The sequence below is a fragment of the Alosa sapidissima genome, chromosome 3 (genome assembly GCF_018492685.1).
Source record: "Alosa sapidissima isolate fAloSap1 chromosome 3, fAloSap1.pri, whole genome shotgun sequence".
NCBI classification, from domain to species: domain Eukaryota; kingdom Metazoa; phylum Chordata; class Actinopteri; order Clupeiformes; family Clupeidae; genus Alosa; species Alosa sapidissima.
In genome coordinates this window covers 33655716-33676723 of record NC_055959.1, presented here as the reverse complement: position 1 = coordinate 33676723, position 21008 = coordinate 33655716, and the positions used below count along the sequence as shown (strand labels likewise).

Genomic DNA, 21008 nt, shown 5'->3' with positions numbered 1-21008 from the left:
CAACGTAACCTCCCACACACACACACAACCCCCCCCCTCCCTCCCTCCTGGCCTGGATGCCAGGGTGCTTTACCCAAAATTAGCCCATGATCAAAGCCCAGGCTCCGACGGTGGCAAACGGCGGAACAGGATTGGCCGCCGCCTGCTCTTACAGTAGTCACAGGCCGGCCAATCTGCTGCGCCCATCTGTGTGGCGTGCGGACTGAGTAAAGTGGAATACGGCTTCCTGTCCCGCGTTCACCCGCGGGCACACCGCAAGAGCTGGCACGCGCTCCGTGGGCATCTCCCTCACGGGGGGCATTGGGCACAGATGGGTATTAAACGCCACGGCCAAAAGGTGCTCGGGGAGGGGGGATACCGACTGAGTGCTGTGTGCAGAGAGGCTACTGATTTCAGTTTGTGTGTGTGTGTGCATGTATGAAGAATAGAATTGAAAAGCAGTAGAGAGACAGCCATGTGGTGTGTGTCTGTGAGAGAGGGATAGATTGAGAGAGAAAGAAAGAGAGAGAGAGAGAGAGAGGAGAGGAGCATTACAGACCCCTATCCACAGTCTTCAAAGGGACGCAGAATCACAGAGGTGTGAATACGCTGGTAATGAAACAGGGACAGTGCTGGTGTGTTTCTGTGGTAATGATGCAGGGACAGTGCTGGTGTGTTTCTGTGGTAATGATGCAGGGACAGTGCTGGTGTGTTTCTGTGGTAATGAAACAGGGACAGTGCTGGTGTGTTTCTGTGTCTCCTATCTGACTGAGTGAGTGTGAGTGTGTCCACTGCACTGCCTCTTCGAGAGAGAGAGAGAGAGAGAGGGGCATATCCATTGTTCTGCACTGCCAGTCTGTCTGAGCCATGTGTGTGTGTGGAGTGTAGCCGTCAAGTCTCCTCCATAGACTGCAGACATTCACAATTACCATCATTATTATATCCAACAGCCTTTCAGAAGGAGCTACTTACAGTCCAACAGCACCCTAATGGATCACCTCATCAGTGTGTGTGTGTGTGTGTGTGTGTGTGTGGATGAGTGTGTGTGTGTGTGTGAACACATACTGTGTCTGCGTGCCTGTGTGTAGCAGAGACTTACAGTCTTACTTAGGGTAAAAAAACACTTAGCTGTGTGTGTGTGTGTGCTGGGTTATGTGTGTGTTCATTGTGTTGTGTTGCATGTGCGTATTGTGATTGTTTGTTGTCATTAGTATGCTACACAAGAGAGACCAAATGCTTCTGTGTCTGGATGATTGAACTGTGTCAGTCCACCAACCCGTAACAGATGAACTCCTTGGAGCCAATGCTCTGATTGTCCTTCCCAGGCCTCCGTCTTCACTCCATCACAGTCAGGCATATAGGCCTTTTCATCTTTTAAACATCTCGTTACCCTCAGTCAGGCATATAGCAGGGCTTTTCAACTTTTAAACTTCTCGTTTCCCTATAAGAGATTATCTGGGACAAATCCTTCTGGCCCTTTTTCTCCAGCTCCATGCAGAGACAGGCGTCTAACCTCCATGCAGAGAAACAGGCGTCTAACCCCCATGCAGAGAGACGGACGTCTAACCTCCTGCAGTCTGCAAGCACAGCTCATCAATTAGTCCTTCTATTCTGTAAAACGTGGTGAAATATTAAGCGCTCACACGTTAGCATTACAGGCATTAAGGTGGCATAAATAACCAAGTGAAGCGGGAGACTTTAATCCCTCTCTTCATGACGTGTAGAAGGCACAGAAGCGGTTTCCCTCCATGAGAGGAGTATGGAGCTGATGTTGTGCTACTTTGGATTCTTTTAGAACAGGAAGAAATATTTAGAATAGTACCTTTGAAGCATGTCTGCTGGTTAAACTCCAGAATGCCTAATCTATCGCTGTTAACACTTGTCCTCCCATATTCTTTGACAAAGCTGCATGCCACTCAGCGCTCCCGTAGTGGTGTCTGGTGTGTTTGTACATACGTACGGTGCCATGTTTGTTTGAAGGCATATAAAATACTGCCTGAAGCAGCTGCTTACTCCTGAGTAAATCTGAAGCAGCTGCTTACTCCTGAGTAAATCTACTCCTGAAGCAGCTGCTTACTCCTGAGTTAATCTACTCCTGAAACTTGGAGTTCTGCATTTGTGTGTAAGCTGCTACAATAGCCACAACCAAAAGGACAGACCTGTAAGTTATCACAGCATTCCAAATGGAAGACAATGATAAATGGCTTTCTCTCTGTCTCTCTAGCTCATGCACACTCACACACTCCCTCTCTCTCTCTTGCACTCACTCACTCTCTCTCTCACACTCGCTCTCTCTCTCTCTCTCCCTCTCTCTTTCACACATGCACTCCATCTCTCTCCATAGTTCTGTGTGTGTGTGTGTGTGTGTATGTGTGTGTGTGTTTGTTTCTCGTATTTCTGTCAACACACAGTGATGATTTAATTTATCAGAGTGAAATAAGTGAGTAATTTTTCATCCCAGTCTCAAAACACTCTGACAAACACACACGCACGCGCACACACGCGCGCACACACACACACACACACCTGTGAAAGGCTGATAACGTCTTAAGCGCGGGCCTGGAATTGGTGCAGTGATGGGTGTTTGGAGAGGCAGCGGGCATGTCTGTTATCAGCTAACAGGAGCTCCTGCTGACGACAGCTCCTCACTATCCTCAAGGGATGATAATTACAACACACACAGACACACACACACAGACAGAGAGACAGACAAACACACAGACACACACACATAGATAGACAGATGCAAACACACAGGCAGAGAGACAGACAGACTGACTCACACACACAGAGACTGACAGACAGATAGACTGTCTCACACATACACACACACAGACAGACAGACGCACACACACAGACAGACATGCGCTCACACACATCAGCTGACTCCTCTCCACGTATATAGTAGAGTGTCCCCTGCACTGGGTGATATGATCTCCACATATAGAGCGTCCCCTGGACTGGATGATATGATCTCCACATATAGAGCGTCCCCTGCACTGGGTGATATGATCTCCACATATAGAGCGTCCCCTGCACTGGGTGATATGATCTCCACATATAGAGCGTCCCCTGGACTGGGTGATATGATCTCCACATATAGAGCGTCCCCTGCACTGGATGATATAATCTTCTCTCCACATATAGAGCGTCCCCTGGACTGGATGATATGATCTCCTCTCCACATATAGAGCGTCCCCTGGACTGGGTGATATGATCTCCTCTCCACATATAGAGCGTCCCCTGCACTGGATGATATGATCTCCTCTCCACATATAGAGCGTCCCCTGGACTGGGTGATATGATCTCCTCTCCACATATAGAGCGTCCCCTGCACTGGGTGATATGATCTCCACATATAGAGCGTCCCCTGCACTGGGTGATATGATCTCCTCTCCACATATAGAGCATCCCCTGCACTGGGTGATATGATCTCCTCTCCACATATAGAGCGTCCCCTGCACTGGATGATATGATCTCCTCTCCACATATAGAGCGTCCCCTGCACTGGGTGATATTATCTCCTCTCTGTCTGGCCAGCTCACACACACTCTGCACCGTCTCCCTTGGGTGATGCTATGGACACTTTAGCCCATCATGTGTTATCGGGGGGGGGTGTAAGAGAGAAAGAGAGAGAGAGCTGAGATATTTGTCAAACAATGATGAAGTTCCCTTGGCCTTTGGAATTAAAATAGCCCCACATCATCACATACCCTTCACCATACCTAGATATTGGCATGGGATACTTTCCATAAGATCATCTCAATGCAAATCAAACCAGCTAATAGGCTAACTGAAATAAAACCATGCCAATCTCTAGGTATGGTGAAGGGTATGTGATTATGTGGGGCTATTTTAATTCCAAAGGCCAAGGGAACTTTATCAGGATGCATAGTATCTTGGATCCATGAAATAACTGGCCTCTATGGGAATTTAACATAGGGGTGCCAATACTTATGCCCCCTGTATTTTAAGGAAGAACATTTATTTATCATTCATACATTATTCATTCACAAAGAAAATTGGTGTCCATAAAGGTTGACTTTACTATTTTTTTTTTAAATTAAGATCAATTTCCAAAACCTACTTTATTTCTCTTTTTAGTCAACTTTAGCATGGGTGTCCAAACTTTTGACTGGTAGTGTTTGTGTCCTAGGGAGTTTTATATGTCATGCATATCCCACGGCCTGGTTTAGAGTGTGGCTCATCCAAATGGTCAGGACTTTGACTGCGGTCTATAAATAAAAACCTGTGAGTGTGTGTGTGGACTGTGAAATGGAATGGCCCCTGTCCTCTGTCCTCTGCTCAGACACAGTGTAGCTTCCAACTCTTCTACCGTCTCAGGTGTCTCATCCCCTGTGTGTGTGTGTGTTTGATTCAGACTTACAGCAGTGTCAGAGCGAGTTCAGGGTGTGTGAAACTGCCCTGGGGCCCCTGAGCGTCAGCATCTCTGTGCCAGGGCATTGTGCCTGATTGCGTTAGGTGTGCCAGGGCATTGTGCTGGATTGCGTTAGCATCTCTGTGCCAGGGCATTGTGCCTGATTGCGTTAGCTTCTCTGTGCGAGGGCATTGTGCTGGATTGCATTATCATCTCTGTGCCAGGGCATTGTGCTGGATTGCGTTAGCATCTCTACCTGGCCATTGTGCTGGATTGTGTTAGCATCTCTGTGCCAGGGTATTGTGCTGGATTGCGTTAGCATCTCTACCTGGCCATTGTGCTGGATTGTGTTAGCATCTCTACCTGGCCATTGTGCCTGACTGCGTTAGTATTCACCTGAGTGTTAGCGTCTCTGTGCCAGGGCATTGTGGAATGGAATGGAATGGAAATCTATTGATTTGAAGCAGGGACAATGCACAAAATAACATTTATCCTGGGATCCAGGAAAATGTCTTGGGCCAGGTTGTAGCAGCAATTGCTAATTTGCACCTGCAGTCCCTGGGCAAGTATAAAAACATAAAATAAAATAACAAGGCATTGTGCCAAGGCATTGTGCTGGATTGGATTAGGATCTCTGTGCCAAGGCATTGTGCTGGATTGCATTAGGATCTCTGTGCCAAGGCATTGTGCTGGATAGCGTTAGCATCTCTGTGCCAGGACATTGGTCTGGGGCCCCTGAGCGTTAGCATCTCTGCAGACACACTCAGTCAAATGAAATTTGCCTTTCTGCCTTGTACGGAGAGAAGTTTTGTGTCAGTTGAAAGAGGCTTTGCCGTGTGTCTGTGTGTTGATTTCCATGTGTGTGTGTGTGTGTATGTGTGTGTGTTGTGTGTCATACCTACTTACATTAAGTACTGGTGTAACCAACATAGATTAGTTGGTAAGCAACTGCTGTCACACCACCCTATGTGAATGGCCTGATGATGATTAACTCTCATCCTTCTCGCTCTCTCTCTCTTTTTCCCTCCCTCTCTCTATTTCTCTCTCTCCCCCCCCCCTCTCTCTCTCTTTTGATCTTTTCTCCACAGCCCTTCTCCTCCTGTATGATGTCACCAATAAGGCCTCCTTTGACAACATCCAGGTGTGGAAAAGTTTGTTTGTTGAACTGTATCGTGTGTGTTTGTGTGTGAGAGAGAGAGAGCGAGAGCGAGAAAGAGAGAGAAAAGGCATACACGCATAATCAATTTACACAAATACACACACACACACACACACACACACACATGCACTCACACACATAAATTGATGCCTGTATGTTTTCATATGCTGTTTGCATGAACTGTTTAGTGAGTTGCTGCCCCAGTGAATGGATTTGCACTGAGTGCTTGTGAGCTGTGTTTGTGTGTGTTTCCCGTCCATCAAGCTGTTCAGTCTCTTTTCTCTCAGAGTCCATCAAGCCGTTCAGTCTCTTTTCTGTCAGAGTCCATCAAGCTGTTCAGTCTCTTTTCTGTCAGAGTCCATCAAGCCGTTCAGTCTCTTTTCTGTCAGAGTCCATCAAGCTGTTCAGTCTCTTTTCTCTCAGAGTCCATCAAGCTTAGCATTATCTTTACAAAATAATGAATGTTAAGTCATTGAGAGTGGAGCACAACCAAATGCATCCGTAAGATCAATGCTATTCACTGTCTCTTGGGTCAGGGCTGGCTGTGATGAACCCCTCAAGTACTGTAGTCAATTGACTATGGTATTTGGTGAATGGAAAATTGTGAATGGAGTGCTTTCTTCGAAGGACCAAGTGCATCTCTCTCTTGATAGAATCTGGTTGCTAGGCTGCGCTCACTGACCCTGTGCTTGGCCTCGTTCTCTCTGTCTGTATACATTATATTGATTCAATCGCTCAGCAGTCTCTTAGAATGTGAATAGATAGATTTCATAGTGTGAGTGCCTGTGTGCCTGTGTGTGTGCATGTAGGCTATGTGCGTCTTAACACAGCTAGCTCTTTTGACTTGACAAATATACACTTAAATTGACGTAAAATAACCCTCTAATTCGATAACCCTCTAACCCTTGCTCTTGTGGTGATCTCCATTCATGTGATAGGCCTTTCATGCATGCGTGCGTGCGTGCGTGTGTGAAGCTAATGTTGCATTCAGATTAGCCTCCTACCTCCACATCTGTGTGTGTGTGCGTGTCATGTGCAAAAGCTAGAGATGAAGCTAATGTTGTATTCAGATCAGTCTCCTACCTCCACATCTGATTTAACGTGCATGTGTGCATGTCTGCATGTGTGAGTGCGTGCGTGTCATGTGCAAAAGCTAGAGATGAAGTTAATGTTGTATTCAGATTAGCCTCCTACCTCCACATCTGATTTAACGTGAGTGTGTGCGTGCGTGCGTGCATGTCATGTGCAAAAGCTAGAGATGATGTTGTATTCAGATCAGCCTCCTACCTCCACATCTGATTTAACGTGAGTGTGTGCGTGCGTGCGTGCATGTCATGTGCAAAAGCTAGAGATGATGTTGTATTCAGATCAGTCTCCTACCTCCACATCTGATTTAACGTGAGTGTGTGCGTGCGTGCGTGCATGTCATGTGCAAAAGCTAGAGATGATGTTGTATTCAGATTAGCCTCCTACCTCCACATCTGATGTAAATGTCAGAGTGTCGGTGGGCTTTTCTGCTCTATTCTGTGTCTGGTTCTGTCTGTGCCCTCTTCTCTCTCTCCCTGTGTGTGTGTGTGTGTGTGTGCGTGTGTGAGCGTGTGCGTGTGTGTGTGTGTGTGTGTGTGTGTGTGCGCGCGCATGTGTGTGTGTGTGCTGGCTAATCTGTGTTATCTGTTTCCCTCTGTATTGTTAAAAAAAAAAAAAAACATCCCAGCAGGCTTTGCAGTTTCTTGCAGGAGTTAGTAGCTGTGCTGTCAGTGCAGTGTCCCGCTGTGCTGTCAGTGCAGTGTCCCGCTGTTCTGATTGGCTGTGGGTTGGTTTGGGATGTTGTCGCAGTGGTAAGTTTTGGTTCATGGATATGAGGGAGTCAGCTCCACTGAGGTCCACATGAGGAGAAGACGGTCATAGTGAGGTCCACATGAGGAGAAGCCTGTCATAGTGAGGTACACAGGCCTGTCATAGTGAGGTACACAAGCCTGTCATAGTGAGGTACACAGGCCTGTCATAGTGAGGCACACAGGGCTTGTTGCGGACGTTTCCAGAAGCTCGGAGCTGCACAGCTCATTAGGAGTGCGATGTGTGAAGTGAGCTTTGACGCATGAACAAACTAACCCAACTTTACTGTGGAGATATCTCACACAGGTGAAGAATGTGTCATGATTGTGTGTGTGTGTGTGTGTTTGTGTGTGTGTGTGAGTGAGTTTGTGTGTGTCTTCTGGCTCCCTGCCGTTCTTTATTTTTTTGGTCCCAATCCTCTCCTCTCCTCTCCTTTCCTCTCCATTCCTTTCCTACCCTCTCCTCCTCTCGTCTCCTCTCCCCTCCTCTCCTCTCGTCTCCTCTCCCCTGCTTTCCTCTCTCTCCTTTCCTTTCCTCTCCTCTCCTCTCCTCCTCTCCCCTCCTCTCCTCTCTCTCCCCTCTCCTCCTCTCGTCTCCTCTCCCCTCCTCTCCTCTCTCTCCTTTCCTTTCCTCTCCTCTCCTCTCCTCCTCTCCTCCTCTCGTCTCCTCTCCCCTCCTCTCCTCTCTCTCCTTTCCTCTCCTCTCCTCTCCTCTCCCCTCCTCTCCTCTCGTCTCGTCTCCTTTCCTCTCCTCTCCTCTCCTCTCTCTCTCCTCTCCTCTCTCAGAGGCAGGGTTGTGCACAATTCGAATTGCAATTCTGCTTCCTGTTTGCTACCTCAATTGAAATGCAAGTGAAATTCAAGAATTGAATTGGAATTTAAGAGCCAGTTTCAATTCAATTCTGGAATTTTGCACAAGCCTGCTCAGAGGAAACATTTAACATTTTAAATCCTTCAAACAAGAACAAATCTAGAGTGAGGTTCTCCTCAGTTTTCCCAATTTAAATCCTTCGAACAAGAAGAAATCTAGAGTGAGGTTCTGCTCATCCAGAGCACGGTTCTCCAATTAGTTCTTTCAACAGATTCTTCTCTCACAAGGAATTAAACAGCACTAGCATCTTGTGGGAGAGGGAGGGAGTGAGGGAGGGGAGTTTGGGTCTTGTGTAAGCCATTGAAGGCGAGCTCTACAAACCTCTCCTGTGTGTTTGTGGGAGACGCATACCGAGATCAGGTGTGTGGGCGAGTTTTCATAGCAATGAAAGACTACACACAACCTCAAAGAGACCGATTTAAAAGAAATGTCTCTATGAAAGGAACACACAAAAGGTCTGGAGAAGGGCTTCACCACAAAAGACACATTTGTGTGTCAGTACGGGCGTGTGTGTTTGTGTGTGTGTGTGTTTGAATGCTGTTCATGTGTTCTCTGTGTGTGTGCGCGTGTGTGCGTGTGTGTGTGTGAGTGTGAATGCTGTTCATATGTGTGAATGGGTGTCAGTACGAGCATGTGTGTGTGTGTGTGTGTCTGTGTGAATACTGTTCATGTGTTTTCTGTGTGTGTGTGTGTGTATCTGTGTGTGAATGCTGTTCATGTGTTCTCTACAGTATGTGTGAGTGTGTGTGTGTGTGCGTGTGTGTGTGTGTGTGAATGCTGTTCATGTGTGTGAATGTTTGTCAGTATGGGTGTGTGTATGTGTGTGTGTGTATCTGTGTGTGAAAGCTGTTCATGTGTTCTCTGCGTGCGTGTGTGTGTGTGTGTGTGAACACATGTGTGTGAATGTGTGTCAGTATGTGCGTGTGTGTGAATGCTGTTCATGTGTGTGAATGTGTGTCAGTATGGGCGTGTGTGTGTGTGTGAATGCTGTTCATGTGTTCTCTGTGTGTGTGTGAATGCTGTTCATGTGTTCTCTGCGTGTGTGTGTGTGTGTGTGTCTGTGTCAGTATGGGCGTGTGTGCAGTGCTGCTGCTGGCCATTTTGATGAGTGAAATGCAGTTTGCAGTAAAGTTTAGTATTGGTGCCCCCTCTGTCCCTTGGTGCCCTAAGCACAGTGTGTGATGCGCGTGGTGGGAGTGGCGGCACTGCGTGTGTGTGTTTATGAGAATGCTGTGCGCGTGTTCTATAAGTTTGCATAAGTTTGTGTGTGTGCGCGTGTGTGTTCGTGTGCATGTGTGTGTGTGTGTGTGAGTTTTCAGAATGAGGATATCGGGAGATTTGAACAGCCATAACAATCTCATTTTGATCTGAGCAGTGATGTGTGGTGACTCAGTAGGGATTTCCACACAGACAGCCTATTTGGACACACACACACACACACAGATGCACAGACGCACACACGCACACACGCACACACACACGCACACACACACACACACTCACACACTCACACACAAACACACACGCACAAACATACTCTTTCAGTCTCTTACACACACTCACACACACACACTTTGTTCTTGTTCATTGTCGCAGCTAGCTGTGTGGTGTGTCAGACTCTGCCCTGGGTTGCTGTGATAACATGGCCTCACCACAGCTCACCCGGGATAAGAGCTCGCCATAAGCCGCAGCTGCAGCAGCCATTAACATCAACACCCGCTGAGAACTACGGGTAATGCAGGAGGTGTTCACCCGCTGAGAACTATGGGTAATGCAGGAGGTGTTCACGACAGAGAGGCACATGTTCGTAATGAGGGTCGTTGGCAAGGAGATGAAAAGATGAGTTCTGGCAAAGGAAGGCAGTGTTTTTTGCTGATAAAGAAATGCATGCTGGGAAATGAAGGCAGTGTTTTTTGCTAATAAAGAAACATGCTGGGAAATGAAGGCAGGGTTAAGGGTGTGACTGTGTGTGTGTGTGTGTGTGTGTGTATGTATTTTAGGTAAGGAAAGGTGTGACTGTGTGTGTGTGTGTGTGTGTGTGTATGTATTTTAGGTAAGGAAAGGTGTGACTGTGTGTGTGTGTGTGTGTGTGTGTGTGTGTGTGTATGTATTTTAGGTAAGGAAAGGTGTGACTGTGTGTGTGTTTGTGTGTGTGTGTGTAGAGAGAGAGTGGCTCTCATTTACGAAACAAACGTACGATATAAAACAAGCATACGCTCATTTCCACGCAAAGCATTTATCAATTTGAACGTGAGCGATGGGTACGCTCGAATCTCACGCAAGTCTTAACTCGTGTATGCAAGTTTTTGAGGCGGCATAGCACAGTGCAGGAGTGAGCAGCAGAAGAGTTGGAATCACGGAATACTGTATCTTAGACTTTTCCTGCACATTTGTAGCCTACCTTCCGTAATGTAGCCTGTAATGTTGACACATTTAATGGCTTGGGATAGCCATATGTGGAGAGAATTACGTTTGCTTTGGAAAGCGCAACAGTCATAGGCTACATTTTATTTCAAGGAACAAATGGCAGGTGTGGTTTGGTTTTATAATGAATGTATTTGTAGTGTGGTGCGGCAATAAGGTCTGTGACACTGAGTTTCCCAGCTTCCCTGCTGACACTTTTATGACTGTTAAAATGAACAAGGTTTTGCTGGACTTGCAACATCACTGTGGCTATCTCCAGGTCAGCAACATCACTGTGGCTATCTCCAGGTCAGCAACATCACTGTGGCTATCTCCAGGTCAGCAACGTGTCTCTTGTGGACGTATTATGCACCTCCATGTTGTAAATTCTAGGGGCGACGCCTATAAAATAATAGGGGCTCGATATTTAAATTACGCTTGTTCTCAGGTGCCACATTTACCAACACACGTTCATTCTTACACATGAACACACACACACACACACACACGCGCACACATTCATTGTTACGCTGGAATTGGAGTGATACGAATATTTCATGAATCACATGTGAGCCTTGTCATAAGATGATTCCTGCGCTCAGATCTGTGGTGGTTTCTACGCTCGGTTGATAAATGAGGCTCTGTGTGTGTGTGTGTCCTTCATATGTTTTTATGATCAGTAACACACCCCAGGCATTTTAGCATCACCCTGTAGCAACGTGTGTGTGTGTGTGTGTGTGTGTGTTTTTTGTGTCTGTGTGTGCGCATCAGTCAAAGGCTCCAAATCGGATGCAACTTTCATGATGCAGGATGACAACTTTTGGAACGAGCAGACAGATCATTAGACGTGTGTGTGTGTGTGTGAGTGTGTGTTTGCATGTGAGCTTGTGTGTATAAGGTGTGCATGTGTTGAAGTGTGTGTGTGCGTGTGTGTGTATAACAACTAGCAGACAGATCATTAGAGGCATGTGTGCGTGCATGTGTGCGTGTGTGTGTATACAAAGTGTGCATGTGTTGATGTGTGTGTGTGTGTGTGTGTAACGTGTGCATGTGTTGCCGGGAGCTTTTTCGGAGATGAAATGAGAGCAGTTAGCTGGCTGACACACTTTAGGCATCGTATCATCACATTCTGATTAGATTAGATTTAACTTTATTGTCATTGTACAGAGTACAAGTACAAAGACAATGAAATTCAGTTTGCGTCTAACCAGAAGTGCAAAAAAAGCAGAGCAGTGTTCTTTTGTTTTAAGCTATGATTTGGCCTACATAGGCCGAGTCTTTTTCTTTTCTTGGTTTTTTCCTTCTTCTGTGAAACCTGGGATCTTCTGCTGTAATCGCTTCTGCACTGTAAAGGTGGAGGTAGCTTCCAGCAGTTGTGGCGAGCCAACCTAATTGGAGATAAGAACTGTGATTTTCTTATCCACCCGGTGGATTTATGTGAATTTATATTGTGATATTTCATGCATTGAAGGACAATTCATTTAATTGATTTTTTTTTTTTTTTACATTAATACAATATACATAAAACTTACCTGTGGGTTGTGTACGTTTTTCCTCTTCTACTCAATACAAAATTTGATATCCCTTTCTCCAGCAACGAGCCTAAGCTTTTGATGCGCTGGTCCAAAAGGTAAACATATGGTGTATAGGAATCTGTGATCTTCAGTGGTTACTTTTAATAGTGTGAGCTGAACTGGGTGACCACCGTGACTACCTATACGTATGACTATGCTACCGTGACTACCTATACGTATGACTATGCTACCGTGAGTACCTATACGTATGACGCTATGCTACTGTGACTACCTACAGTATATGTATAACACTATGCTACCGTGACTACCTATACGTATGACTATGCTATGCTACTGTAACTACCTATACGTATGACGCTATGCTACCGTGACTACCTATACGTATGACGCTACGCTATGCTACCGTGACTACCTATACGTATGACTACTGTATGCTATGCTACCTTGACTACCTATACGCATGACACTATGCTACCGTGATATATATGTATGACTATGCTATGCTACCGTGACTACCTATACGTATGACTACGCTATGCTACCGTGACTACCTATACGTATGATGCTACGCTACCACAACTACCTATACGTATGACGCTATGCTACCGTGACTACCTATATGTATGACGCTGTGTTACCGTGACTACCTATACGTATGGCTATGCTATGTTACCGTGACTACCTATACGTATGGCTGTGCTATGCTACCGTGACTACCTATACGTATGACGCTATGCTATGCTTGGTGTTGGTATTTGGTGCTGCTTTGGTAGGACTGTAGTCCCTGTGCGTAGGTATCATCTGTTGACATTTCCTCTAATGTCCTGGGGGAGTGTCTTGGTCTCAGAGAACAGAGCTGGCATCTCAGGGACTTTTAGCCGGGGTAAGACACATACAGACGCACACACACACAGACACACACACACACACACACTGTCAGAATAAATATCCTCTGGGAGACTTTATGCTGGAAGCAGCTGAGTTCATGCCAGAGGTAGATGCCCCATATGTCAAACATATACTATATGCTGGTGTAACTGTCAATGTGTATGCTTGTGTGTGTGTGTGTGTGTATGTGTATGCTTGTGTGCGTGTGTGTGTATGTGTATGCTTGTGTGCGTGTGTGTATGTGTACATGTATGCTTGTGTGCGTGTGTGTATGCGCGTGTGTATGTGTATGTGCGTGTGTGTGTGTGTATGTGTGTGCTCGTGTGTGTGTGTATGTGTGTGTGTGTGTGTATGTGTATGCGCGTGTTTGTGTGTGTATGTGTATGCACGTGTGCTTGTTGCATGTGTGTATGTGTATGTGCGTGCGCTTGTGTGTATGTGTGCGTGTGTGTGCGGACGAGGTGGATTACAGGCTCAGGATGGTGTTTTCCCCTCTATTCCTCTATACTTCTGTTAGTGATTAGCTAGAATGACACGGCCATCTTCCAACTAGACATCGGCTGGCTCCAGGGAGTAGAAACATACACACACACACGCAAACACATGTGCTGGGTTGAATTGATTGTTCAGTAATGTCTGACAGGTGACAATAAAGACTTCTATTCTATTCTCTGTCTCACACACACACAGACACACACACACACACACACACACCCTACTGCCAGTGTAATCACCTGGACTATTGTCCTAGCACAAAGACTGATTACAGCACACTCACTCTGCTATGCAGCACCCAGAGAGAGAGAGAGAGGGGGGGGGGGGGGGGGGCAGGTGGAGAGAGAGGCTTGCAGTTTATGATTTGGGGAGCCTCAGGTGGAGGGAGTCCTTTGCATGCTGGTGTGTGAGTGTGTGTGTGTGTGTGTGTGAGTGCGTGTGTGTGTGTGTGTGTGTGTGCGTGTGTGTGTGTGTGTGTGCGTGTGTGTGAGTGTGTGTGTGTGTGTGTGTGTGAGTGCGTGTGTGTGTGTGTGAGTGTGTGTGAGTGCATGTGTGTGTGTGTGAGTGTGCGTGTGTGTGTGTGAGTGTGTGTGAGTGCGTGTGTGTGTGTGTGAGTGTGCGTGTGTGTGTGTGTGTGTGCGTGTGTGTGAGTGTGAGTGTGTGTGTGCGTGTGGTTGTGTGTGTGTGAGTGCGTGGTTGTGTGTGTGCGTGTGTGTGTGTGAGTGCGTGGTTGTGTGTGTGCGTGTGTGTGTGTGTGGGGGGGGGCATACTCTGTCCAGTGCATACTCTGGCTTGTGCGTGCATACTCTGTCCATTGCATACTCTGTCCATTGCATACTCTGTCCAGTATATACTCTTTCTGGTGTGCATACTCTGTCCAGTGCATTTTAGAAGCTGCTTGTTTTCTTTTTTTGTCCATTCTTAATCTATGTTTCTCTCTCCCCTCTCTCTCTCCTTCTCCCTCTCTCCTTCTCCCTCCCTCCCTCTCCCCTCTCTCTCTCTCCCTCTCTCTCTCTTAGGCGTGGTTGACAGAGGTTCATGAGTTTGCCCAGAAGGATGTGGTGCTCATGCTCCTGGGAAATAAGGTGAAAATGCAAACACACACGCACACACACACATGCATGCACATACACACGCATGCACGCACCCACACACATGCGTGCACATACACACGCATGCACGCACCCACACACATGCGTGCACATACACACACATGCACGCACACACACACGCATGCACACACACACACACATGCGTGCACATACACACGCATGCACGCACACACACACATGCGTGCACATACACACGCACGCACGCACTCACACACATGTGTGCACATACACACGCATGCACGCACACACACGTCTTTTTCCTTTTCTCTCTCAAATTAGTGTGTGTGTGTGTGTGTGTGTGTGTGTGTGTGTGTGTGTGTGTTCTGCCAGGCTGATGCCACACATGATAGAGTGGTCAAGAGAGAGGAAGGAGAAAAGCTGGCCAAGGTAAGTGTGTGTGTATGAGTGTGGTATGTTTATGTGTACATATGTGATGTGTGTGTGTGTGTGTGTTGATATATGGATATGTTTATCTGTGTGTGTGTGTGTGTGTATGTGATATTCTGATCTGATCATCTGATTTTTTCCTCTCTTCCTGTCTCTGGGTACATATACACACACACATACACACATACACACACACACACACTTTTCTTTTCCTGTAGGAGTGTGGAGTGCCCTTTATGGAGACCAGTGCCAAATCTGGCCTGAATGTGGAGCTGGCATTCACAGCAGTGGCAAAGTAAGACACACACACACACACACACACACACTCTTGCCATCACCTGGCATGGGGTGATGTGTATTGAGGTGGCATGGGGTGATGTATATTGAGGTGGCATGGGGTGATGTGTATGGAGGTGGCATGGGGTGATGTGTGTTTCCTTACATGTGATGATGTAAGTCTTGTTGATTTACATCACATATGGATTATCAGGGCAATCATGTAAGATTGGATAGTGGTAAAAAAAAACTCTCTCTCCCACTCCCTATCCCTCTTTCTTTCTCCCTCTCTCTCCCACTCCCTATGTCTCCCTCTATCACTCTCTCTGTCTGTCCCTGTCTCTCTCTTTCCCTCTTCCTTCATCCCTCTTTTCCCTTCTCCCTCTATCCTTCTCTATCTGTCCCTGTCTCTCCCTCCCTCCCTCTCTATCTGTCCCTGACTCTCTCTCCATCCCTCTCCCTCCCTCTCTATCTCCCCCTCCCTCCCTCTCTCTATCTGTCCCTGTCTCTCCCTCTCTCCCTCTCCCTCCCTCTCTCACTCCCAGAGAGCTGAAGCATCGTCTGATGAGAGAGCCGAGTGAGAAGTTCCAGCTGCAGGAGTACGTCAACAAGGAGATGAAGGGAGCTGGATGCTGCAGGACCTAGACATCACCCAGCACTGTGTGTGTGTGTGTTGCAGGACCTAGACATCACCCAGCACTGTGTGTGTGTGTGTGTGTGTTTGGAGTGTGTTGCAGGACCTAGACATCACCCGGCACTGTGTGTGTGTGTGTGTTTGGAGTGTGTTGCAGGACCTAGACATCACCCAGCACTGTGTGTGTGTGTGTGTGTGTGTTTGGAGTGTGTTGCAGGACCTAGACATCACCCAGCACTGTGTGTGTGTGTGTGTGTGTGTGTGTGTGTGTGCTGCAGGACCTAGACATCACCCAGCACTGTGTGTGTGCGTGCGTGTGTACGTATCTGTGTGTGTTTGTGTGTGTGTTTGGAGTGTGTTGTCTCTGTGTCGATGTGTGTGAGTACATGTGCGTGTGTGTGTTGTATATAGTCCGAGTGCATATCTGAGCCAGATTCTGTCTGCTATGCTCATTGCGCGTTGTGTTCATGTGAAAACCTTAAAAGCTTCGACCCACCTTTACTTTCAGTTCTGAATGTACCTGCCCAAAACCTCCAGAATCTCTTTCAGAATCTCTCTCTCTCTCTGTCACTCTCTCTCACACACACACATACACGCTCACCTACACACACACACACACAAGGGGGATCTTTTTTGTGCAATACCTTATGAATGTACAGTTTCATAGTATGAGTTCAGAGCATAAAGTGAGCATTTAATGTCTAATGTAAAGTAACTGTTTTGTAGATGTTCCGAACTGTAGTTGGGTTCTGAAATGTAGACCAGTAGACACCTAAGAGAATGTAGAACATAGAACGTAGAACGTTGAGTCCCCGTCTACCAGCCGCTGATGTCATCAATGGCAATATGGATGTGATGTCATTCCGTGCTCTGCGTTCATGTCTCATGTAATGTGTTGTACAGGTATTTTATCAACAGCATTTCAACACAATGTACATTACTTTTGTTCTGCATCTCAATTTATGCAGTGTTGATATTTTGAAAATGTAACACACACATATGAAATACAATTTTAATCAAGTTGATATTTGATATTTTAACAAATTCATTGTAGAAATGTTTATCAATTTTTCAATATTTTAAGAATGACTAAGACAGTATTGTACCAATCTGTTGTACATGTTGTGTTTTCTCTCTCAATGGATTTCTAATGGTCGTTAAGACTTGTAAAAGACCCTCACCTCTGACAGAGCATTGTAAAGGGATTTCTGATGTATATGTTGATTTCTTGCTTATCTCTATGGCTTCAGTGAATCAGTTTATGCACACGCTTCTGTTGAAAAAGGTTTTTTTTCTATTGCACCCGGAATTCTCTCATAATAAAGAAAATGGTAAAGCTTTTATGTTGCACTCTGCTGCCCTCTTTTGGACATAGATATGTACTTCAAGTTGCTACCACAACAAGTACACACACTTTGAGTGCCTATGGCTACAGTATCATATTTGTATCATAAGAATACATAAACAGACAGCATAAAGGAAAACATAAACAATCCAGTTAAGGCAATGTTGACGCATCAATAAATAAAAACACACTGATAGAATGGAATAAATAAAAAACACACTGATAAAATGGAATAAATAAAAACACACTGATAGAATGGAGAAAAGGTTATTAGGCTATTGAAACTACAACAACAGGGATCTGTATTATGGTGGCATGGCTCTTTCTGCCTCTTTCTCTTTCTCTCTGTTTCTCTGTCTCTCTCTCTCCTTCTCTGCCTCTGTCTCTTTCTCTGCCTCTCTCTCTCTCTCTTTCTGTCTCTGTCGGCTGTTGTGAAATGGCAAGTCCTTCACAGAATACTAGTGGGTCTTAAAGAAAATAGAATATCATGGAACAGTCCATTGTCCTGGCCAGACAGAGAGGTTGAAGGCTCACGTATTGCCAGTGTTTTGACTTTTTGACCCTAAAGTGCGTGTGTACGATTCACTGCTCTCAAGGTAGGCCTATGCATTTTGTTGCATCTCGCATTTCGCCGCACCTGCCATTGGGTGAATCTGGCTTCATCCAATGTCAAGATTTTTTTTTTTTTTTTAATGACCATGACATCATAACAGGGAGTCCAGTTGTGACGAGCTCAGTTAATGATGCTTATCACCGGAAGAGAAGAAATACTCTTTTCTGATTGGCTGGCGGGGTGGCTTTTAATTCTTCAAACAAAACAGAGAGCTAGCTCGCTACTCCCTCCCCCTCCCTCCCGTGCAATTGAAACTCTCCCAAACGCGCATCTCGTCCGTGATTTGATGTAACAGTTTGTTATGTTTTTATGGGCTTTGTGGTCGTACTTTAGTTGGGGTAAGGGTTGTGATAGAAATAGTAGGCTATAATCTGCATGAAGTGTGCCGTCATGAATATCAGAAGTTCAGAAATATCAGAATTCTCTTTTTATATCAGGATATATAATACAGATATACAATAATATATTCTTATCCTCTGGTGTTCCAATGTAGACTATTGAAATGTTATTTACAGTTTTTCTCAGGCGCTTTGGTGCTTTTCTCACATCACTATTAACATTTGCACAGCAGTTAGTGCATTTCTCAAAACAATTAGTGCAAACTGCAAAACCTAGTGGATAACCTGCAAAAGCACGTCACTTGCTCAAAATTGATAGCCTGGGTGCCATTCCGAACTTAGTCCCGCCCACAACATTTGAGATCGGGAAGTTCGGTCTGGCATTGCTCCATTGTGGGGCAAGTATGCTCACCCTAAATCGGGCGGACCAATCAAATCGAGCCTTACGATGATGGACAGGTGGGTCTATCACGTCATCTGAGCACGCTTAGATTAGGCTTATGTTTTAAACAAAAATGCTGTGTCTAGAAGGATACAGACCCCATATGGAAAATGCATATTATTTAATGAGGTTTTATCACTGAAAACAATTATTTCTGAAAACTTTGGCCAAAGTTGAGATGTGGGAAAACTCGTGGTTTCACTTTCATCAAGGGAGAACAGCACTGTTGCATTGTGACATGTTCCCTCGTTCGTTTGAAATCTCTGATGGACCACCTGTTCGAGGATTTTGCGACAGTCTTATCCAGCTGTTTAACATGTTTGTAGCATATCAGTGTTCAACAGAATTATTTTTAATATAGGGATATAGACTATCAGTTTTTTCCTAATAGCCTACCCTATAGGCCTACGTATCTCTTAGATTTCGCTAATGAGTGTTGTAGGCTAGGAGTTATTGACGGCACTAACTTTTACAAAAGACCAGAAAACAATGCTAAGGCATTTGTGGAGAAGAAGGATGGTTCGTGTGTTTTCTTCCTACACCTCACAGTAATCTATTTCATTGCTTAGGTTGGTTAGGTCTATCCAATTGAGTGCATAGGCATTCCCCCCCTGTATCGGTTGAAACACGCCCCATAATTACGTCCCAATGGAGCAGTATCAGACTCATATTCTGACTAGAATTGAGTATGACTACGTCAGGCTACAAAATTGATAGTCCATTCCTCAAAAGCAAGTATTTATGTCAATGAAACTGCCAGTGTCATCAAAATGAGAAGTCTTGACACCATCATTTATGAACAAGATAGTCAAGATAGTTTGATGTACAGTATCGTTAAAGCCAACATTTAGTGACTGTACACCCATCGGCCTGTAGATGGTGGTGTTCAGCAAAGGGTTACTGGTAGAGGATGATGAGCTACAAGGCAGGACTGTCTCACACACTCAGGCCCTATTTTGGCAATCAGAGACGGATAGTCAGAGGCGTAAAAGTTTCTAGACATTAAAGGCCACTAATTTAATCAAAAAGAGAAGGAACCACTATGTCAGCTGTAACGGTGGCCTCTGACACAAGAAAAAAAAATGATTATGTTGGGCGCCAGGCAGCGTTAAAACTGCCGTGTCAGTGTTAAGACCCCGTCACCCTTCCCGTTTTAAAGTTGACAAGAAAAGAAACACAACACAGCATATGGTTTTCAAGCAGGTGATGCAGTGTATTAAACAAAATGTCATTCAGTTCAGGACGTCGGCGACGTCGACAACAGTTCAATAGATCCAACAAAACGCTATGTCTATGGCGACGCACACAAACAAAACAATAACCAAAAAACAAACAAATGAAAACGAGTGGCCTAGGAGGGCGGCAGCAAGTGCTCCTGTGTGTGTGTGTAGCCTATATGAGCGTGTGTGTGTCCCGGGAGGAGAGCAGCAAGGAAGAGATGAAAACGACGTAGGCCTAGTTGAAACCGAAGTTTCTGGAGGAGGTTTAGGGAGGTATAAGCTCGATTAGCCAGGCAAAAAGTGTAGCCTAACACTTCGCACTAATCCAATAGCACAGTACCTTTATAATCCACACGTCCGTTCCGAAAATCCACATTCACTTCCAGTAGTCCAATGGTCCATAGGTTTTAGTTTACTTCCATCAAAGCGCTTCCGAACTTCAACCGAGCTACCGCAACCTCCGACACAACGCATTGACTGAACATTCAACTCCCCGCCTGTTTGACAGCTCACTGCATTTTGCTGCTCACCTATTTTGTTTAAAGCGAGACTCCAGCTCATGACCTCCACCACACCTGATTGGCTAGTCAATTAGAAGGTCACTAAGTCAGTGAACTACTTCAAGGGACAATAGTGAGGAAGTAATATATAGTAAAAGTGTGATGTAGTGAAAATAAGTAAATAAATATATTTGGGTAGATTAAAGGAATTATCCGGAGTAAAATGCACTTTAGATCAATTTACGGATGATTGGGAGTACATACGTTGAGTTGACATCAAAATCATGTCATTCGGATGTGTTTTGAGAAAGTTTGATTTTACCGTTTTTTGTCAAAACTCGTTAGCGTGGAAGTGAGAAGGGCATATTATTTCGCCGCTACAAAACGCTATTTTTTATACCTTGTCTACAGTTCCAAACAACATTACACTTACGTGGTAGTGAGTAGAGGGTCCCTAAAGCCAAACCGAAGTATCCCGAGGTCTTTTTGTGGTCGGATAGAGAGTCCAGAATGAATTTCATCAAGCCAGTACCTTTCCGGAAATGTTGCCATCTTTGCTGCCAGCTTTAGGGGAAAGTCCGTAGGAGTCGATTGCCGA

At 45.5% G+C, this 21008-nt stretch overlaps 1 protein-coding gene across 1 annotated transcript in view; it reads left to right on the top strand.

Annotated features, from left to right (window-relative positions):
• LOC121704899 (ras-related protein Rab-26-like) overlaps positions 1-17292 on the top strand; it is a 68951-nt gene extending 51659 nt beyond the window's left edge. The window contains exons 5-9 of the mRNA XM_042085439.1: positions 5446-5498; positions 14563-14628; positions 14986-15042; positions 15261-15337; positions 15864-17292. Of these exons, the coding sequence (XP_041941373.1) occupies positions 5446-5498; positions 14563-14628; positions 14986-15042; positions 15261-15337; positions 15864-15963 (353 nt within the window). The 3' untranslated portion in view covers positions 15964-17292. The remainder of the gene's footprint in view (positions 1-5445; positions 5499-14562; positions 14629-14985; positions 15043-15260; positions 15338-15863) is intronic.
• The last annotated feature ends 3716 nt before the right edge of the window (positions 17293-21008 follow it).